This window comes from Budorcas taxicolor, chromosome 15 (genome assembly GCF_023091745.1).
Source record: "Budorcas taxicolor isolate Tak-1 chromosome 15, Takin1.1, whole genome shotgun sequence".
In the NCBI taxonomy this organism is placed as follows: Eukaryota; Metazoa; Chordata; class Mammalia; order Artiodactyla; family Bovidae; genus Budorcas; species Budorcas taxicolor.
The window spans coordinates 891,982-913,811 of NC_068924.1; the positions used below are offsets into that span (position 1 = coordinate 891,982).

The following is a 21,830-nucleotide window of genomic DNA, read 5'->3' on the forward strand; positions in this document are numbered from 1 at the left end:
CTCACTGGCCAATGGTCCTGTCTCAAGCAGTGCTGTGCCCCTAGGTTGTGCACACCCCAAGTCTGACTCCGGGGTCCATCACGAGTGATCAGTGGTGGGGAGTGTTATAAGGTGGCTACCTGACTGCTGGGAGCAGTTGCCTAACCCAACCCCTATGTGAGCAGAAGCTGTCCTGGGTCCTCTGGCTCGGGGAACCAGCATGTCTCAGACAGAAATTCACCAGTATTTGTTGAGCTTTTTGTTTTCTCTAATGGAGCAAAGAGGCTGGACAGAGTTGTATAGGAACTCAAATGACCTCAGGCTTCTGCAGGAACTTGTTTCTGGCATGCAACGTTCATCATGTGTCAGGACAGACTCTTTTCCAGGCTCTGTTCTCAGGCGCTCTGCCTTCCTCCTCGGCAGACAGAGCCCCTCACCCCCACCCCTTCCTGCCTCCTCCTCTAAGTCATGGTCACAGTGCGCTCCACGGACGCCAGGTCTGTCCTCCCCGACTGTACCTGGGAGGACGGCAGGAGGCTGCTGGCTGGAGGAGCCCTGCGGCCGCTGCTCTTCTCCGCCCAGGCCACCCTGAGGGAGGGCACAGGGGAGGGCGGCTGCCCCTCCTGAGGCTTGGGTGACCTCTGGCACATGCGCAGCAGTGCTTTCAGCTCAACCCTGAAGTTCTCGTTGAGCCAGCAGTAGATGAAGGGGTTGTAGCAGGTACTGCTCATGGCGAACCAGTGGAAGGCGAAGTAGAGGGCATTGTTGGTGTGGATGACCTTGCTGGACAGCAGGAGGACATAGCAGTTGAGGGGGAACCAGCAGAGGGCAAAGAGAACCACCACCAGCATCAGCATCTTGATGGTCTTCTTCTTCTTGCGCCGCAGGGCCAGGTACTGCTTCGTGGTCACATCGCCAATGGTGTTGCACAGCCACAACTTCTTGGCCACACGGGCATAGGCCACGGAGATGATGAGAAGGGGCAGAATGTAAAGCAGGATGAAAGTGGTCAAGTCCAGGTACTTCCAGAAGAGGTCGGCTGGCTCAGGGAAGTCTGGCAGGCACAGGGAGCGGATGATGTCCTCACTGGGGACAGGGGAGAGAGAAGGAGAATGTGCAGTTACTGTGGAAAAGCCACATCCCAGGAACACTGGCCTCTCTCTCTCCTGGGTTCCTGGTACATCTATCTGTTAAAGCATAGATGATGAGCAGCCTGATTATCTGACTACATTTCCAGCATTCCCACTAGGCTGGGAGTTCTCTAAAGGTAAGAATAACACCTAAATGTCCAATGACAAATGAGTGGATTATGAAGATATGATACACATATATAGTGGAATACTACTCAGCCATAAAAAATGAAATAATGTCATTTGCAGCACAAATGGACCTAGAGGTTATCATGCTAAATCAAGTAAACCAGACAGAGAAAGACAAATATCATATGACAGTGCTTATATGTGGAATCTAAAAAAATGATACAAAATTTTTTTTAATGTTACAAATGACACGAATGAACTTATATACAAAACAGAAACAGACCCATAGACATAGAAGACAAACATGGTTACCAAAGGGGAAAGGTCAAGGGGGAGGGGTAAATTTGGAGTTTGAGATTAACATTCAGTTCAGTTCAGTTGCTCAGTTGCGTCCGACTCTTTGTGACCCCATGGACTGCAGCACGCCAGGCCTCCCTGTCCATCACCAACTCCTGGAGTCTACTCAAACTCATGCCCATTGAGTCGGTGATGCCATCCAGCCATCTCATCCTCTGTCATCCCCTTCTCCTCCCACCTTCTATCTTTCCCAGCATCAGGATCTTTTCAAATAAGTCAGTTCTTCACATCAGGTAGCCAAAGTATTGGAGTTTCAGCTTCAGCATCAGTCCTTCCAATGAATATTCAGGACTAATGAATATGAACTTATGAATTGTTAACATTTTACTGATGTGATTAACATATAAAAACTATAATATATAAAATAGATAACAAGGACCTACTGTATAGCATAGAGAACTATACTCAACATTTTGTAATAACCTATAAGAGAAAAAAGTCTGCTATACACTTGAAACTAACACTGCAAATCAACTATACTTCAATTTTTCAGAAAGATAAATACACCTAGATTACTCTCTGTGTTTACTTTGTATTGTTCCTAGCCCAGAATAGAGGCCCAATAAATATTTGTTCAATGAATAAATGCACTGGTGTTCCTAGTCTTAGAATTAATTCATCCTGGGAGCACAATGGATTCGGGAAATCTTGGAATTTCTGTTGCACAACCTACTCTCATTCCAGAGGGGATCCAAGGGATGGGGGGGAAAAATGATGAGTTTTGAGAATGTGAGTGGCAATGCTGGAACTCATACACCTTCAGCCACTCAGACAAAAATACTTATTTTCTATGGAATGTACCCAGTCCTCTTCAAATTCTTTAAGGACATCTATGTGTGTTGGAAAACCTGGAGCTGGTAGATGAAGAACATGCACATTATGATCTGCTGAACGAGGCAGCAGGGAGCTCCCTCAGGACTTCCTTCCAGTTTTGGAGAAGTGAAAATCCCAGGGCCATTTGACTGAAGGCGCAGTTTTAATACACTCACACAAAGGAAATCACAAGACTATTACTTACATCCCAGCTGGGGTTGCTGTGAGCTGGGAGAAGTGCCATCCTTACTCCCAGGTCTCCATTGGGCAGGAGAGAGAGCAGGGCAGCAAGCACCTGTTACTTACAAGCTGGTTGGGGTGGAGGTCACTAATTTTTCACAGGCTCAGCTCTGAAAGAACATTTTAAAAGATGCTCTGGGGACAGGATAAAGATGGCGGAGGAATAGGACGGGAAGACCACTTTCTCCCTCACAAATTCCTCAAAAGAACATTTCAACGCCGAGCAAACTCCACAAAACAACTTCTGTAGGCTGGCAGAGGTCATCAGGCAACCAGAAAAGCAGACCATTGTCTTCAAAAACAGGTAGGAAAAAATATAAAACACGAAAAAGGAGACAAAGGAGGTGGAGAGGGAGCTCCATCCCGGGAAGGGAAGCCCGTCCCGGGAAGGGAAGCCCGTCCTGGGAAGGGAATTTTAAGAAGAGAGGTTTCCAAACACCAGGAAACACTCTCCCTGCCGAGTCTGTGGCGAGTCTTGGAAACACAGAGGGCAACATAACAGGAAGGAAAAATAAAGAAATAATTAAAACCAAGAGATTACAAGCCCAACAGTAACTCCCCCAGTGGAAAAGCAGCACAGACGCCTGCATCCGCCATTGGGAAGTGGGGGCAGGGCAGGGACGCGCGGGAGGCGCGGGCTGCAGTGCTTTGTAAGAATCGGGCAGGAACGCCCCACGCGCAACCAGAACGATCTAACTTGCGCTAGCAAACCAGACTGTGGGATAGCTACCGCACGAAAAGCTCGAACATAAGACACCACCAGGACCGAGCACAGAACAAAGGACGTAACGGAAAAAGCTGGCTGCAGACCATCCCCCGCCGGGGATAGGCAGCCAGAGCCATAAGGACTGGAAAGGGGCAATTGCAGACCCGGAGAGACTTTACTTACCTAACTGCAAGCAGGCCTCTTTGCTAAGACTTCTGGGGGTGCTGGACACTCACAATCTGCCTCATGGGCGATGCCAGCGGTCCACCCAGAAAGCTGAGCAGCAGCAGCAGAAAAGGTGACACGCCGCGGCGATCATGCTCACCAAACTCCTGAACTACTCGGACCTGGGAAGGGCACAAAACGCAGTCCCAGCCGAATCTGTGCCTCTGAGGGCAGCCTGAGCGCCGAACCTGAGCAGCTTGGACCGGGGAAGTGCACGCAGCCTAGGGCCGGCCCCAGACGGTTCCCGGCTGAGCATCGTAGAGCCAGAGCGGTTTGTGCGCCTCGAGAAGGGACAGGTCAGGCGCGGCTGAGACACTGTGCACACGACAGTGCTATTTGTTTGCAGCATCCCCCCTCCCCACAGCGCGACTGAACTAGTGAGCCTAAAAAACCAGCAAACAGAAGAAGTTAAACAGAGGGAACCACCTTGGAAGTGATCCCACATGGCCCAAAACATCAGAGAAGGGCCAGATATATTTTTAATAATTTTAAAATCATTCTTTTTTTTTTTCTTTTTTTCTTCTTCTTTTTTTTTTTCTAACTTTTTTTAAATTGTTAAGTCTTCTATTTCTCCTCTAATTTTTATTTCTATAACCTACTATTTAAAAAAAAAAAAGACTTTTTTTTTTTTTAAGGCAAACACCATATATAGCCTTTGGATGGTTGTTGGTGGTTTTTTGTTTTGTTTTTGTTTTGTTTTGTTTTTTTGATTGTTTGTTTTTTTAATAATTCTTGTTTTTTTTTCTTTCTTCCTTTTTCCTTCTGCTTCTTTTCTTTAATATTGTATTTTTTAAAATCCAACCTTTACTCTAGATTTTTAATCTTTGCTCTTAGGTTTCTGTTGTCAATTTTGTACATTTAAAAACCCAAACTTCACTACCCAGGTTTACCCGAGAGCGAGATTACTGGCTTGACCACTCTCTCCTCCTTTGGACTCTCCTTTTTCTCCACCAGGTGGCCTCTGTCTCTTTTCTCCCCCATCTCTTCTCTATCCAACTCTGTGAATCTCTGTGTGTTCCAGACGGTGGAGAACACCTAAGGAACTGGTTACTGGCAGGATTTGTCTCTCTCCTTCTCATTCCTCTCTCTTATCCTCCTGGTCACCTCTGTCTACTTCCTCCCTCTCCTCTTCCCCGTATAACTCCGTAAATACCTCTCAGTGGTCCAGACTATAGAGCACACATAAGGAAGGGACTACTGGCTAGCTTGCTCTCTCCTCTTTTGATCTCACCGCATCTAATTCCAGTTACCTCTAACTACCCCCTCCATCTTCTCTTCTCCTTGTAACTCAGTGAACCTCTCTGAGTGTCCCTCAATGTGGAGAAACTTTTCATCTTTAACCTAGATGTTTTATCATCGGTGCTGTATAGATGGAGAAGTCTAGAGGCTACTGTAAAAATAAAACTGAAAACCAGAAGCAGGAGGCTTAAATCCAAAGCCTGAAAACATTAGAGAACTCTTGAATTCAGGGAACATTAAACAATAGGAGCTCATCAAATGCCTTCATACCTACACTGAAACCAAGCTCCACCCAAGGGCCAACAAGTTCCAAAACAAGACATACCACTCAAATTCTCCAGCAACACAGGAACACTCCCCTGAGCTTCAATATACAGGCAGCTCAAAATTATTCCAAAACCCTTGATGTCTCATAACCCATTACTGGTCACTCCACTGCACTCCAGAGAGAGGAAACCCAGCTCCACCCACCAGAACTCCAACACAAGCCTCCCTAACCAGGAAACCTTGACAAGCCACTGATAGAACCCCACCCACAGTGAGGAAGCTCCATAATAAAGAGAACTCCACAAACTACCAGAATATAAAAAGGCCACCCCAAACGCAGCAATATAACCAAGATGAAGAGACAGAGGAATACTCAGCAGGTAAAGGAACAGGAGAGTTGCCCACCAAACCAAACAAAAGAGGAAGAAGTAGGGAATCTACCTGAGAAGGAATTCCGAATATTGATAGTGAAAATGATCCAAAATCTTGAAATCAAAATAGAATCACAGATAAATAGTCTAGAGACAAGGATTGAGAAGATGCAAGAAAGGTTTAACAAGGACCTAGAAGAAATAAAAAAGAGTCAAAATATAATGAATAATGCAATAAATGAGATCAGAAACACTCTGGAGGCAACAAATAGTAGAATAACGGAGGCAGAAGATAGGATTAGTGAAATAGAAGATAGAATGGTAGAAATAAATGAATCAGAGAGGAAACAAGAAAAACGAATTAAAAGAAATGAGGACAATCTCAGAGACCTCCAGGACAATATGAAACGCTCCAACATTCGAATTATAGGAGTCCCAGAAGAAGAAGACAGAAAGAAAGATCATGAGAAAATCCTTGAGGAGATAATAGTTGAAAACTTCCCTAAAATGGGGAAGGAAATAATCACCCAGGTCCAAGAAACACAGAGAGTTCCAAATAGGATAAACCCAAGGCGAAACACCCCAAGACACATATTAATCAAATTAACAAAGATCAAACACAAAGAACAAATATTAAAAGCAGCAAGGGAAAAACAACAAATAACACATAAGGGGATTCCCATAAGGATAACAGCTGATCTTTCAATAGAAACTCTTCAGGCCAGGAGGGAATGGCAAGACATACTTAAAGTGATGAAAGAAAATAACCTACATCCCAGGTTACTGTACCCAGCAAGGATCTCATTCAAATACGAAGGAGAAATCAAAAGCTTTACAGACAAGCAAAAGCTGAGAGAATTCAGCACCACCAAACCAGCTCTCCAACAAATGCTAAAGCAGCTTCTCTAGACAGGAAACACGAAACAGGTGTATAAACCCAAACCCAAAACAATAAAGTAAATGATAACGGGATCATACTTATCAATAATTACCTTAAACGTAAATGGGTTGAACGCCCCAACCAAAAGGCAAAGACTGGCCGAATGGATACAAAAACAAGACCCCTCTATATGCTGCTTACAAGAGACCCACCTCAAAACAAGGGACACATACAGACTGAAAGTGAAGGGCTGGAAAAAGATATACCACACAAATAGAGACCAAAAGAAAGCAGGAGTGGCAATACTCATATCCGATAAAATAGACTTTAAAACAAAGGCTGTGAAAAGAGACAAAGAAGGCCACTACATAATGATCAAAGGATCAATCCAAGAAGAAGATATAACAATTATAAATATATATGCACCCAACATAGGAGCACCGCAATATGTAAGACAAATGCTAACAAGTATGAAAGGGGAAATCAACAATAACACAATAATAGTGGGAGACTTTAATACCCCACTCACACCTATGGACAGATCAACTAAACAGAAAATTAACAAAGAAACGCAAACTTTAAATGATACATTAGATCAATTAGACCTAATTGATATCTATAGGACATTTCACCCCAAAACAATGAATTTCACCTTTTTTTCAAGTGCTCATGGAACCTTCTCCAGGATAGATCACATCCTGGGCCATAAATCTAACCTTGATAAATTCAAAAAAATCGAAATCATTCCAAGCATCTTTTCTGACCATAATGCATTAAGATTAGATCTCAATTACAGGAGAAAAACTACTAAAAATTCCAGCATATGGAGGTTGAACAACACACTTCTGAATAACCAACAAATCACAGAAGAAATCAAAAAAGAAATCAAAATATGCATAGAAACTAATGAAAATGAAAACACAACAACCCAAAACCTGTGGGACACTATAAAAGCAGTGCTAAGAGGAAAGTTCATAGCAATACAGGCATACCTCAAGAAACAAGAAAAAAGTCAAATAAATAACCTAACTCTACAACTAAAGCAACTAGAAAAGGAAGAATTGGAGAACCCCAGAGTTAGTAGAAGGAAAGAAATCTTAAAAATTAGGGCAGAAATAAATGCAAAAGAAACAAAAGAGACCGTAGCAAAAATCAACAAAGCCAAAAGCTGGTTCTTTGAAAGGATAAATAAAATTGACAAACCACTAGCCAGACTCATCAAGAAGCAAAGAGAGAAAAATCAAATCAATAAAATTAGAAATGAAAATGGAGAGATCACAACAGACAACACAGAAATACAAAGGATCATAAGAGACTACTATCAGCAGTTGTATGCCAATAAAATGGACAACGTGGAAGAAATGGACAAATTCTTAGAAAAGTACAATTTTCCAAAACTGAACCAGGAAGAAATAGAAAATCTTAACAGACCCATCACAAGCACGGAAATAGAAACTGTAATCAGAAATCCAGCAAACAAAAGCCCAGGTCCAGACAGCTTCACAGCTGAATTCTACCAAAAATTTCGAGAAGAGCTAACACCTATCCTACTCAAACTCTTCCTGAAAATTGCAGAGGAAGGTAAACTTCCAAACTCATTCTATGAGGCCACCATCACCCTAATACCAAAACCTGACAAAGATGTCACAAAAAAAGAAAACTACAGGCCAATATCACTGATGAACATAGATGCAAAAATCCTCAACAAAATTCTAGCAATCAGAATCCAACAACACATTAAAAAGATCATACACCATGACCAAGTGGGCTTTATCCCAGGGATGCAAGGATTCTTCAATATCCGCAAATCAATCAATGTAATTCACCACATTAACAAATTGAAAAATAAAAACCATATGATTATCTCAATAGATGCAGAGAAGGCCTTTGACAAAATTCAACATCCATTTATGATAAAAACTCTCCAGAAAGCAGGAATAGAAGGAACATACCTCAACATAATAAAAGCTATATATGACAAACCCACAGCAAACATTATCCTCAATGGTGAAAAATTGAAAGCATTTCCCCTAAAGTCAGGAACAAGACAAGGGTGTCCACTTTCACCGCTACTATTCAACATAGTTCTGGAAGTTTTGGCCACAGCAATCAGAGCAGAAAAAGAAATAAAAGGAATCCAAATTGGAAAAGAAGAAGTAAAACCCTCACTGTTTGCAGATGACATGATCCTCTACATGGAAAACCCTAAAGACTCCACCAGAAAATTACTAGAGCTCATCAATGAATATAGTAAAGTTGTAGGATATAAAATCAACACACAGAAATCCCTTGCATTCCTATACACCAATAATGAGAAAGTAGAAAAAGAAATTAAGGAAACAATTCCATTCACCATTGCAACGAAAAGAATAAAATACTTAGGAATATATCTACCCAAAGAAACTAAAGACCTATATATAGAAAACTATAAAACACTGATGAAAGAAATCAAAGAGGACACTAATAGATGGAGAAATATACCATGTTCATGGATTGGAAGAATCAATATAGTGAAAATGAGTATACTACCCAAAGCAATTTACAAATTCAATGCAATCCCTATCAAGCTACCAGCCATATTTTTCACAGAACTAGAACAAATAATTTCAAGATTTGTATGGAAATACAAAAAACCTCGAAGTGCCAAAGCAATCTTGAGAAAGAAGAATGGAACTGGAGGAATCAACTTGCCTGACTTCAGGCTCTACTACAAAGCCACAGTCATCAAAACAGTATGGTACTGGCACAAAGACAGACATATAGATCAATGGAACAAAATAGAAAGCCCAGAGATAAATCCACACACATATGGACACCTTATCTTTGACAAAGGAGGCAAGAATATACAATGGAGTAAAGACAATCTCTTTAACAAGTGGTGCTGGGAAAACTGGTCAACCACTTGTAAAAGAATGAAACTAGATCACTTTCTAACACTGCACACAAAAATAAACTCAAAATGGATTAAAGATCTAAATGTAAGACCAGAAACTATAAAACTCCTAGAGGAGAACACAGGCAAAACACTCTCAGACATAAATCACAGCAGGATCCTCTATGATCCACCTCCCAGAATTCTGGAAATAAAAGCAAAAATAAACAAATGGGATCTAATTAAAATTAAAAGCTTCTGCACAACAAAGGAAAATATCAGCAAGGTGAAAAGACAGCCTTCACAATGGGAGAAAATAATAGCAAGGGAAGCAACTGACAAACAACTAATCTCAAAAATATACAAGCAACTTATGCAGCTCAATTCCAGAAAAATAAACGACCCAATCAAAAAATGGGCCAAAGAACTAAATAGACATTTCTCCAAAGAAGACATACGGATGGCTAACAAACACATGAAAAGATGCTCAACATCACTCATTATCAGAGAAATGCAAATCAAAACCACAATGAGGTACCACTTCACACCAGTCAGAATGGCTGCGATCCAAAAATCTGCAAGCAATAAATGCTGGAGAGGGTGTGGAGAAAAGGGAACCCTCCTACACTGTTGGTGGGAATGCAAACTAGTACAGCCACTATGGAGAACAGTGTGGAGATTCCTTAAAAAATTGCAAATAGAACTCCCTTATGACCCAGCAATCCCACTGCTGGGCATACACACCGAGGAAACCAGAATTGAAAGAGACACATGTACCCCAATGTTCATCACAGCACTGTTTATAATAGCCAGGACATGGAAACAACCTAGATGTCCATCAGCAGATGAATGGATAAGAAAGCAGTGGTACATATACACAATGGAGTATTACTCAGCCGTTAAAAAGAATTCATTTGAATCAGTTCTGATGAGATGGATGAAACTGGAGCCGATTATACAGAGTGAAGTAAGCCAGAAAGAAAAACACCAATACAGTATACTAACACATATATATGGAATTTAGAAAGATGGCAATGACGACCCTGTATGCAAGACAGAAAAAAAGACGCAGCTGTGTATAACAGACTTTTGGACTCAGAGGGAGAGGGAGAGGGTGGGATGATATGGGAGAATGGCATTCTATCATGTATACTGTCATGTAAGAATTGAATCGCTAGTCTATGTCTGACACAGGATACAGCATGCTTGGGGCTGGTGCATGGGGATGACCCACAGAGATGTTATGGGGAGGGAGGTGGGAGGGGGGTTCATGTTTGGGAACACATGTAAGAATTAAAGATTTTAAAATTAAAAAAATAAAAAACTTAATACTAAAAAAAAATAATAAAGATAATAATATCAGATAAAAAAATTAAATAAAAGATGCTCTGGAAAAAGCAAGGCAGGAACTTGTGGCAGGAAACCTAAGCTCAGGTCTTTATTTAAATGTCCAGACTTTTTATGCCAGCAGGGTTTTTATCCCGTAAAATCTCCAAGCAGCAACTCGAAATTGCTACTTTCTCATCATACCATGTAGCTTGTTGATCTTGTAGTATCAGTACATACAGGTGGCTGTCACTAGCGAAACAAAGAAAACTCTCTTTGCTTTTGTTATCAGAAAAAAGAAACAGCCTTCCACATGTGAAGGCAGATGGGGAAGCTGAGTGTTCAGGAGGAGGTGGGTACGTGATTCATTCGGTATCCTAGAATTCAGGCACGGATCCTTCATAAATTAGTTCAAGTTGGCCTTCAGAGCGTGTTCTCTGGAGCCCGCCTACGCCACAGGAGTGTATGTAAATGTTTGATTCAGGTGAGGCAGCACACAGGAAGACCCATCAGCAGTGCACTCCTCGCTGGTCTGAGGCACTGGGCCCCAGCTCCTGCCCACCCCACAAGACACAGCTGGTACCCAAGACTTCCAGGAGCCTAGGACCACCCGAAGGCCACTGAAGACACTTTCCCCAGATTCACTAAGAGCTAGAAGTGACCAGGAGTTCCTAGGATACGAGAGCGCAGCTCCGCCGCCTCCAAGGGGGCAGACGCAGCTACAGTCTGCCCCGGAGCGCCCCCTGCAGGCTACGCCCTCCCTCGGTCTCTCCCCATTTGCTGTCCGGCTTCTCCACCCCTGGGAGCACTTAACTTATTTATTTTTTTAAGGGTGATTCTTTTTTTCCTAAGTATGTATAAATGTACTGGTATTTTTAAAATTAATTATTCTGTTGTTGCTGCACTGTGTCTTTGTTGCTGCACATGGGCTTTCTCTAGATGCAGCGAGCATCTTACTACAATGTGCAGGTTTATCATGGTGGGGGCCTTTCATGTTGCGGAGCCTGGGCTCTGGGCACACAGGCTTTAGCAGTTGCGCCACACAGGATGAGTTGCTCTACGGCATATGGAATCTTCCCAGACGTGGGGTCGAACATGTGACCCCTGCACTGGTGGGTGGATTCTTATCCACTGTACCACCAGGGAAGTCCAGTACTGCATTTATTTATTCAGCTGTGTCAGGTAGGTCTTAGCTGAAGCATGCAGGCTGTCTAGTTGTGGAGAGCAGGCTCAGAAGTTGCAGTATGGGCTTAGTTGCTCCTCAGTACATGGGATCTTGTTCCCCAACCAAGGATTGAATCCACGTCCCCTGCGTTGGAAGGAGAATTCTTAATCACTGGACCACCAGGGAAGTCTCCTGGGAGCACTTTCTTAAAAATCATGGGCACATGCATCTTCCTTTATCTCAGGATCTGTTTCTATAGAACTTCAGCTAAAATAACTATGAACTGGTAAAGATCACTCTATGTTCATTCATTCATTCAGCAAATATGTACTGAGAGCTTGTGATGTGGAGACAGTCATTTAGATGCTAGGGACAGCAAGATGACAAAATCAGATATGGAGCCAGTTCCCCTCAACCTCACAGTCTAACAGGGGAGGTCACCTTTAACGAACTAGCAGCACGCACGAGTACTTAAATTTCAAGACACTGAGTGTTTTCCTTTCTAGAAGAGCACAAGACAAAGCATATGATAAATGAGAGGTGTGTGTGGGGACAGCATCCTGCCTGAGACACTTAGATATATACAGGTTTGTTTATAGGTGGTGCAAGAGAACTTAAACCTCATCATTTTAAACAGGGAATAGGTGATTCTGAATTTCAGTCTGGGTGAGTATATGTCCCCAGTGGCAGAAGCTGATTGCTATTGCCTTGACCTTGCAAACAAAGGGACAGAGAATAACAAGCAAGAGCTGTAAAGTGTTTAGAAGAAAGGATGAGAAAAAAAGCAAAACAAAAAAAGTGCAGAGGATAGGCACAGGCCTGGGAGCAACAGGATGGGAAGGAAGCAGAGAAACAGCTTGGCACAGTAACTTGGTGCTAGTAACTCTGAGATTCAGAGGAGGCTCAAGTTTCCATCTGTCAAGGTCCTCCAGGCCCCCAGGCTGCTCCCTACTAGTCCATCTCACCTGTACTTGAAGGTAAATAATTTCTGGCAGATAGCGTGTGGGAGTGAAAAGAACGTTGCCATGGTCCAGATGACTGAGATGTAGATGACACCTTTTGTGATTGAGATCCGAGGTTTTAACGGATGCATGATGACCTGGAAAACACACAAAACTGGGCATCACTGGCAGAAGACAGCTTGAAGCAAATGAGAAATCCAGATGATGCGGTTCACTTGTCACAACAAGGCAGGTAGGTCCTACTTACAAAAGCAAATACCCCTTAATTCATTGTAGAGCCCCTGGGTTACACCACCTCACAGCCCAGCTCTGGGGGTAGAAAGAGGATGCCATCTGGACTGAGACTCCAGGCAGTTCAAATGGCTCTTGCATGTCGGTCATGCCTGGCTGAAGCCAGGTACAGAGAGAAAGTCAGACAGGAGTGAAAGGAGAGGTCTGTCCCCATGACACCCATAGTGAGGCAGGCAGAGGGGCAGCCACAGTCAGCCTCCACCTCAGGACCTCATCCCATCTGCCCAGATCCTTTAGGTTACAAAGGGCTCAGAGGGGTCGGAAGGTGACACACACAGGGTGAGGCCCTCACCACTTTCTGTGGGAAGCTGCATCCACCTTTATTTGGGGGTCACTGCTGTTTCTGGAAGTCGTTTCTACTGGGCTGGCCAAAAAATTCATTTGGCTTTAAGTACTAATAAAAGACACATTTTTAATTTTCACCAAGAACTGTGTTGAACAACATACCTACTAACCAAACGAACTATCTGGCCAATCCAATAAAACTGCAGTGGGGCCCAGCTTTCCCAAGCCCCAAATAAAACCAGTGCTAGAAGCTTTGGGCTGAAAAGCATCTTAGAACCAATTACTACTATATGCCAATCAATTCTCCTAAAAGGTTTAAATAAAGACTTGGGAATTTCACAGCAGCCTCATTTTAAGGTTAGAATCATTATTTCTTTTTATTAAATTGATATATAATTGATGTATAATATTATATAAATTGTAAGTATACAATATAGTGATTCACAGTTTTAAAGGTTATACTCCACTTATAGTTATTGTAAAATATGGGTCATATTCCCTGTGTTGTACAATATATCCTTGTAGCTTATTTTATACCTGTAGTGTGTACCTCTTACTCCTCTACCCAGACATTGCCTCTTCCTCCTTCCCTCTTCCCACTGGTAACCACTAGTTTGTTCTCTATGTCTGGGGGTCTGCTTCTTTTTTGTTATATTCACTAGTTTGCTGTATTACTTTAGAGTCCAATATAAGTAATATCATGCAGTATTTGTCTTTCTCCATCTGGCTTACTTCACTAAGCATAATACCCTCCAGATCCATCCATGTTGCTGCAAATGGCAAAATTTCTTCTTTTTTATGGCTGAGGAGCCAGTATATATATACATCACATCTTCTTTATCCATCTGTCTGTTGATGGACACCCAGGTGGCTAGGTTAGAATCTATTTCCTGAAAAAGATGCTTGGGGTGAGTAGGGTCAGGAGGAGAGGTCATAAACAGCTGCCACCACCTCAGGATGCCATCCCAAGACACACTGGACCTTCTACTGTGTTCTTCCACAGTCTTCCCCCGGTCTCTTAAGGTTTATCGGAGGAATGGACTAGGCTTCAGAAGCTGCCCAGCACATCTCCATTCTGGACTCAGCCATCCTTGCCTCTCACACTCCTTCATGGCTCAGGTCAATAAAGGGAGTGGAAACCTGGGTCAGAGACCGTGGATGCTCCAAGAACATGTAGCCTCTGGGACAGGATCCCATGTGTGGGTATATATCACAGTAGTGTGGCCAGTGTATGCAAGACCTCCCCCTTGTTCCTCAGACCCTCCTTTGGTCCAAGGGTGGACCCTCAGTTAGCTGTGTTAAGTGAGGTACGTATAGCCCAAGTAAAGGTAAGGTGATCCAGAGTACTTCTTGTTGAATTAGGGGAGAAGGTTAAGAAAAGGCAAGAAATATTTGTATGCAACCTTTTGAAACTTTGCACCAAAACATCTTAACATAAATGCCAAAGGGACAGTGTGCATGGGTGCTAAACTGCTTTAGTCATGTCCAAGTCTTTGTGACTATGGACTGTAGCCCACCAGGCTCCTTTGTCCATGGGATTTTAGGCAAGAATACTGGAGTGAGTTGCCATGCCTTCCTCCATGGGATCTTCCCAAATCAGGGATGGAACCCAAGTCTCCTGGGTCTCCTGTATTGCACACAGATTCTTTACCTGCTGAGCCATTGAGGATTCTCCCTGATGAGTCTGTATCTTAGAAGCTTCCTATCCCTTGGCTGTAGTTGTAACTCTTGGAGCTCCTTAGAATTAAATTTCGCTTTTTGTCCTGATTGTCCTTATGATACTGGCTTGAAGGTGCCCTTGTGTCTTCTCAGAGCAGACTAATCATCTTCTAGAAATCTGAGCATGAGCCTGCAGCGAGCCTCAAGCCTCAAGGCTGCTCCTCCCTTCATCAGTCACCAGGCATATGGTGCTGTGCAAGCGATGATGCCCTTCCCTGACCTGCGATCAGTGACTCTGCACAGACCCAAGTGTATAACCAAGGTTCACTGAATCAGCATAAGCCAGGCATCTGTGTGGAACCACCCTCCTCCATGACCGGCGCTGTCAGGTCCTTTTGGCTCCCTTCACCACACCCACCCATATGCGCCTGAAGGGGCAGGACAATGAGCAGGGCCTCAACACCCCGCTGGACTCCTGCACTTGCATGCCTCCCTGTCTGCAACCCCAGGTGTACCTCCTGTACAACCAGGCCCAGGAATATCCACCTCATCTCCCAGCCAGCAGCCTTGCCTCTGACCTGCAATTATCTGCCACTCTCTTTTCATCTGTCATTTTCCAGATTTGCCTTCCTACCCCTGAAAACAAGCTCAGTCATTTCTGATGCACAGAATGCCAGCAGGGAGTCTTCACTGGAATAACAAATGGGGAGTAATGTTTTGCAGCCCCTAGCACAAAGGACTTAATATGCCTAATTTCGTGCTCATATTGGTCAGTAAGAAGACAAATAGGCTCTTTGAAAAATGGTCTAGGGAACTTCACTGGCGGTCCAGTGGTTAAGACTTAGCCTTCCAATGCAGGGAGTGCGGGTTCAATCCCTGGTCACAAAGCTAAGGTCCCACATGCCTCGTGGCCAAAAAGCCAAAACATAAAACAGAAGTGATATTGTAACAGATTCAATAAAGACTTTAAAGACGGTCTACAGCAGAAACAGTCTTTAAAAATAAATGGGCTGAAGCACTGTCCTGAGCGCCCTGGTAAGCAACGCCGGGGCGGTAGGGCAGGGGCGGGTGAGGGGGCCTCACCTGGTGGCGGTCCACAGCGATGGCCGTCAGCGTGAGGGCGGAGACGTGCAGGGAGCAGTACTGTGCAAAGCGGCTGACGTGGCACATGCCTTTCCCAAATACCCACGTGCTGTTCACAAAGCGGACCTGCAGACGAACCCGCAGGCGTCAGGAGGCAGACGGTTCTGGCCCGATCCCCTCCCTGTGTCTCCGGGCAGCGAACCACAGGAGGCCTCTCTCTGCCTCGCTCCACTCTGCACTGCTGAACTGTGGGTCTCACGTGCTTTTCTCCAGCACAACTCATTCTCCATCACCCAATTCAGCAGACTCTGATCCTGCTACTGGGGCCGGGCCCTGCTAGGTGCCAGGACAGAGTGGGAAGGACATGGGTTCTGGAGTCAGATTTCCCACCTCTAATGTTTTCTAGCTGTGTGACCTTGGGCAAGGTAGATAATCTGTCTGAACCTCTGTTTCCTCATTTGCAAAAAAAAAAAAAGGGGGGGGGGTGCTCAAAAATCTCTTTTGTTTTTCTGTTGCTCAGTCATGTCCGACTCTTTGTGAACCCATGAACTTCAGCAAGCCAGGCTTCTCTGTCCTTCACTGTCTCCTGGAGCCTGATCAAACTCATGTCCATAGAGTTGTGATGCCATCCAACCTCATCCTGTGTCGTCCTCTTCTCTTCCTGCCCTCAATCTTTCCCAGCATCAGGGTCTTTTCTAATAAGTCTTATTTCTAATGTATCTTATTGTAAGGATTAGCTTTTTTTTTTTTTTTTCCAGAGAAAGACTATAGCGCATGGAATACAATATCTGGCAGATTGCTAGAAAGATATGATTAGAACTAAATAGGAGCTATTTTTATGATAATAACCAAATTCATTTTTGATTCCTATGAGTTCAAACTCACAGAGGAGACATGTCTACAGAGTCACAATATAGCGTGTGGGTTGGGCCCTGGAATGTTGACTAAACAGGCCTCAAGACACATCATCTGGAAAGGAGATCCAGGGATCTGCAGAGGTGGGAGCAGGGGCCAGGGTCTGGGCAGAGAGAGGAGACCAGCTCTCAGGGTGTGTGGGGCTCAGGGAGCAGGCAGAAGCCTCAACCCACATCTTCCACAGCTCTTTGCTCACTCAGCGCCTGAGCTCCTGAGTGATGTTCCACACCCAAAAAGGATCAGGCATTGATTCTGATCAAGGAGCTCCCAACTTGGGAAGAGGAGGTCTCAGGTATCTCAGATGCAAGATAGAAAATATTCAATGCCCTATGGTAGGGATCCCCAACTGTTTTGGCAGGGGCCAGTTTCATGGAAGATAATTCATGGGGGCGGGGGGTGGTGAGGGTTTCGGGATGATTCAAGTGCGGTAGGACACATGCTCCCAGGGGAATCTAATGCCGCCTTGATGGACAGGAGGAGGTGCTCAGGAGGTAACAAGTGAAGGGTACAGGTAAATACAGACAGAGCTTCACTCACTTGCCCACCACTCATCAACTGCTGTGGGGCCCGGGGACCGTTAGGTACTAGTCTGTGACCCAGGGGTTGGGACCCCTGCCCCACAGAAGGCCCAGACAAAGGGCCACCAGGGCAGGTGGGAGTGGGCTGAGGCTGAGAGAGAGAGAGGTGACACAAAAAAATAGCGCAAATCAGCTCGACAGGAAGAATGTCGAGCAGTGATTTACAGCAAAGTATTTGCTACTGATAGCTGTCACCTTGGGCAAGGCACTTAGGCCCAGTGAGCCTCACTTTCCTGGGCTAACCCTTGTTCACATGATTGCTATAAAAATCAAGTACCTGTAAACCAGATAACACGAGTAAATCAGATAAAACAGTGCCTGGTACATAGCAAGTACTTAACTACTAGCTGCCATTTGTAAGATACAAGACAATTGAGATGAGCTTTACAGAATGGGCTTTCCTGGTGGCTCAGATGGTAAAGAATCTACCTGCTGTGCAGGAGACCCAGGTTTGATCCCCTGGAGAAGGGAATGGCGATCCACTCCAGTATTCTTGCCTGGAGAATTCCATGGACAGAGGAGCCTGGAAGGCTATAGCTCATAGGTTCCCAAAGAGTCGGACACAACTGAGCAACTAACACTTTACAGAATAGGTAGGATTTGCCCATGTGCAGGTAAGAACAAAGAGCATGGCACAAAGTCAGGAATCTCAGGAGCTGTTTGGGGAATAAGGGCTGGAATGATTTGACGAGAGCATGTGCATGAGAAACACGGGGGACAAGTCTGACCCAATCATGAACCTGGTACACAAACCATGGTCACTATTCTCTATGGAATAGGCAGGTAGGAGCTCCATGGGGATGTGAACAGCCCAGTGACACTATCCAGCAGGAAACACTTAGGTACCCCTGCTTCTCACCTCCCACAGTCAATGCAGAACCAAAGCCAAGCAGTGCTGCTTGAAGGGTTTCCCAATCCACTCCCTCCTCTTCAGCCCCCAGGCCATGGCCTGCTTGGAGCCCCCTCATCTCTCACCTGGACTATCACAGCCTCTAGTCAACTTTCTAGTCCTCCAGTCTGCCCCCCTGTAATTCAGCCTTCACACTGCTGACAGTGCTTTCTTAACCAAAGGTCAGATTACTGTCACCTTCCTGCTTAGAATCATAGACGGCCTTCAAGACGGAGCCAGATACCCTCCGAGCATCCAGGCTGCTCACAGCCATCCCACCTTTCCCTGGCCGCCTCTGCTTCTTCCTGCCCTGCAGCTCCTCCATGGTGCTTCCTGCCCTGATGCTGCAGCTGCAGTGAGCCCTTAACACACCACAAACCTGGACACCCCTGCCTTTGTCCTCTCCAGTCTCTGCCTGTACCAAACTTTCATCTCAGCCTGAGAAATTCCTACTCATCCTAGCCCCTTTGAAATGTTGTGTTCTTTGAAAAGTCTCCTTTGACCCACCCATGGGACTCTGGCAGATCAAAATAAAGGACTGACTCCTGGCTCCACCACACTCTGTGCCCACCTCTGCCACAGTAGTTGCGAGTAATTGTTTGCTTTTCTTTCATCGACCAGCACTGGTTTTCATGCTGACATAGTATGTAAAGTGGACAGGAAGGCAGACCAGGGAGGAGGGATATTTATATCAACTAGCCCAAGAACAGGACTTCTTACCCATTGAGGAGCCCAGGTGAAGTGTAGAAGACCCTCCCCTCAACCCTTTCACTCACCCTGGTTGCAGCTCCTCAGAAGCTCTGATAGGAAATTGGACTGGAGTGGTTGCACGGGTCAGGTTGAAGGCCAAGCTGGTTTGGATCAACCTGGAGCAGGGGCTGAGTCCTCAGAGCCTTGACACCCCCTCTTTTGCAGGAGATCCTCCAGGTAGGGGGCTCTCGGCTCCAAACTGCATTCTGGTCTCCCCCTCCCCCCACCCACCCTGTGTGCAGATCCAGCCAGGCACCCTGCTCTGGGCAGCAGCAGAGGGCTGTGCCCCGGGGCTCCTATCCTGGGCGGCCTAGCCCACTCCCCAGGACTGCAGATGGTCAAGTCAGAAGCTAAGGGGGAGCCAAGAGAAGCCAGAGATGCACTTCCTGTGCTTTAAGGCAGTTGGTGGAGAGTGGATGTGTGTGTGTATGTTGTGGGGGGGAGGTATCTGGAAGTCTCTTTGCCCCTGGCTACTGCCCACAGCATCCTGAGGAATCCAGTAAATGTAGGCAGAAAGGAGGGCAGGGAAAGTCCGAGGTTGAGAGCAGTGGTCCAAGATGTCCCATCCCCTACCCCCAGTTAAGTGGCTTCATGGACAGACCTCCGGCTGTACCTGAGTCAGAGGACCAAATTCTCATGCTGGCTCTGTCAGTTACCAGCCAAGTGACCTGGACAAGGGACTGAACTTCTGTGCCACAGTTTTCTCATCTGCCAAATGGGAGTGATGCTCTCATAAGCAAAGACACGAGAGAGGACACAGTTTTTAAATGTCAGGTTTGAAAGGATGTTCACACACGTGTATAGGCTTGTGGGAATTCACCTTCTTTTTGCTCATCTGTTATTTCTGGTTGAGTGTGTGTGGTGTGTGTAAGAAAGAGAGAGAAATATATATGAATAGATAGGGTTTGGTAATAACTCAAGTATCAATAAGGTTGTTCATAAATTGGAAAAAAGCGAAAATCATGCTGCAGAAATAGAAGGTGTTCCTGTCATGATGACTGCTTGGTCACAGCTCTTCCAGTTTCAATCATCCACGGGCACCACAGTCCCAAGACATGAAAGAAGAGAAGTGACAGCACTAGCATCAGCAGTCGGAGCTCAGTGGAAGTTGGGGGAGAGAGGCGGGGCGGGGCCCCCTACCCGTGTGCAAGTGCCCCGAGGCCGCCCCTGCCCTGGGGCCCAAGCCCACCTCACCCGCATGTCCTCCACCACACAGACTTCATACACAACCTCACTGGCAAACCACTGAAGGGAAATGCAATTTAACTAAGTGGTCTAGGAAAAGGCACCGAAGGTTCCATTAACAACTAGCAACTGTTTCATATTTTAGCTGGCTTCAAGCAGCATCCCATGACCGGGGGCATTTAATGGGCTATATTTAATGGGGATGGGGTGACCTAACAATCTATGCTGGCATTTCAAAGGGCTTTGATTTACTGCTCCATCATCATGCAGACTCCCGGTCGGTGACATTACACAGGAAATGGTCATTGACTCACAGCTGGCTGCAGACACTCGAATCATTGACCTCAGTGCCATGAGCTGCAGAAGCTCTGGCTTAGAAGGTGATGTGAGAGAGACAGAGCACAGAAAGACAAAACTAGAGAGACAGACAAGAAGTGTCAAGGATAAGCATGAGGAGAGAGACAGAGACAGACAAACAGAGGCAGAGAGAGTCACAGACAGGAAAATAATAGATGAAGACACAGAGAACCAGAGACAGAGGAAAGAGAAGACGCTGGAGAGACAGGCAGGCAGAAAGGCAAACACGAAAGGACAGCGTCAGAAACAGACACACTAAGAGACAAACAGCAGGGCAGAGCAGATGAGAGATGAGTCGATCAGAGAGAGACTAAGAAACATGAAGCAGGAAGACAGGCAGAGAAGGGAACAGACGGGAAAAGGGAGAAATCGGGCGGCGAGAGGGAGGGGACCCAGGGAGACAGAGCCCAGCCCTCGGCCTCACCAAAGTGAAGGGGGTGTTGAGGAGCGTGATCATGATGTCGGCGACGGCCAAGTTGACGATGAAGAGGCTGGTGGCCGAGTGCATCCGCTGGTTCTTGAAAATGACATGACAGACGAGAACATTGCCAAAGAGCGAGAAGATGATGATGAAAGAGTAAGCCACGATAAGCAGGGCTTTCACCGTGGGGTTCTGGGACTCGGCCCCATAGCGCCTCCGGCCCACAAAGTTCTGCCAGTCTGAGAAGGTGTAGTTGTTCCAGAAGAAGTGTGAGGCATTGGGGCCCGCTAGGGCCGCCCCGGAGCTCCGCTCGTCCGCGGCCCGCACCGCCGGGAGCAGGCAGAGCAGCACCCAGCCAGGGGTCATCTTCGCGGGAGCCCGGCGCCCTGGGCCGGCGGGGCAGGACGCCCCGCGGGCTGCGCACGTGCCCTCGGGCGCGGGGAGAGGAGCGCGTGGGCCGTGCGTCCCGGGACCCCGGGCCTCGCCGCGCTCGGTGGGCGGCCCCTCCCCGCCTGCCTCCTGCCCGCGATCGCACGCTCCGGGCCGCCCGCGCCACCTTCGTGTCTCCGCTGCGCCCTCCGGCTGCGGGAGAGCGAGCGCCTCTGCAGATCGCGCGGCGCGGCGTCTCTCCGGGCGACGGTGACGCGCTCCGGCTCGGCGAGCTCCCCTCCACCCCCTTCCCCAGCCCGCTCTCCCTCTAGAAATAAAACTCCAGTTGGGCTTCAGGGCTGTTTCGCTAAAGACTCGTACCCGCCT

At 46.0% G+C, this 21,830-nt stretch overlaps 1 protein-coding gene across 1 annotated transcript; it reads right to left on the reverse strand.

Annotated features, from left to right (window-relative positions):
• Positions 1-440: 440 nt before the first annotated feature.
• Positions 441-21,440, reverse strand: GPR83 (G protein-coupled receptor 83). Its single transcript, XM_052653207.1, has 4 exons — positions 21,078-21,440; positions 15,980-16,105; positions 12,665-12,798; positions 441-1,065 (listed from the first exon to the last, which is right to left on the reverse strand). Exons 1-4 carry the CDS (start codon positions 21,438-21,440, stop codon positions 441-443), a joined length of 1,248 nt encoding a protein of 415 aa, XP_052509167.1.
• Between the last annotated feature and the right edge of the window lie 390 nt (positions 21,441-21,830).

Bases quoted from the DNA above. Each gene is read 5' to 3' on its own strand.
- GPR83 (XM_052653207.1), bottom strand. From the start codon at position 21,440: ATGACCCCTGGCTGGGTGCTGCTCTGCCTGCTCCCGGCGGTGCGGGCC. The intron at 12,799-15,979 runs GTGAGGCCCCCT...TGTGTTTTCCAG, and splicing joins TCGCTGTGGACCGCCACCAG to GTCATCATGCATCCGTTAAA. The intron at 1,066-12,664 runs GTGAGATGGACT...CCCTGTCCCCAG, and splicing joins TTATTTACCTTCAAGTACAG to TGAGGACATCATCCGCTCCC.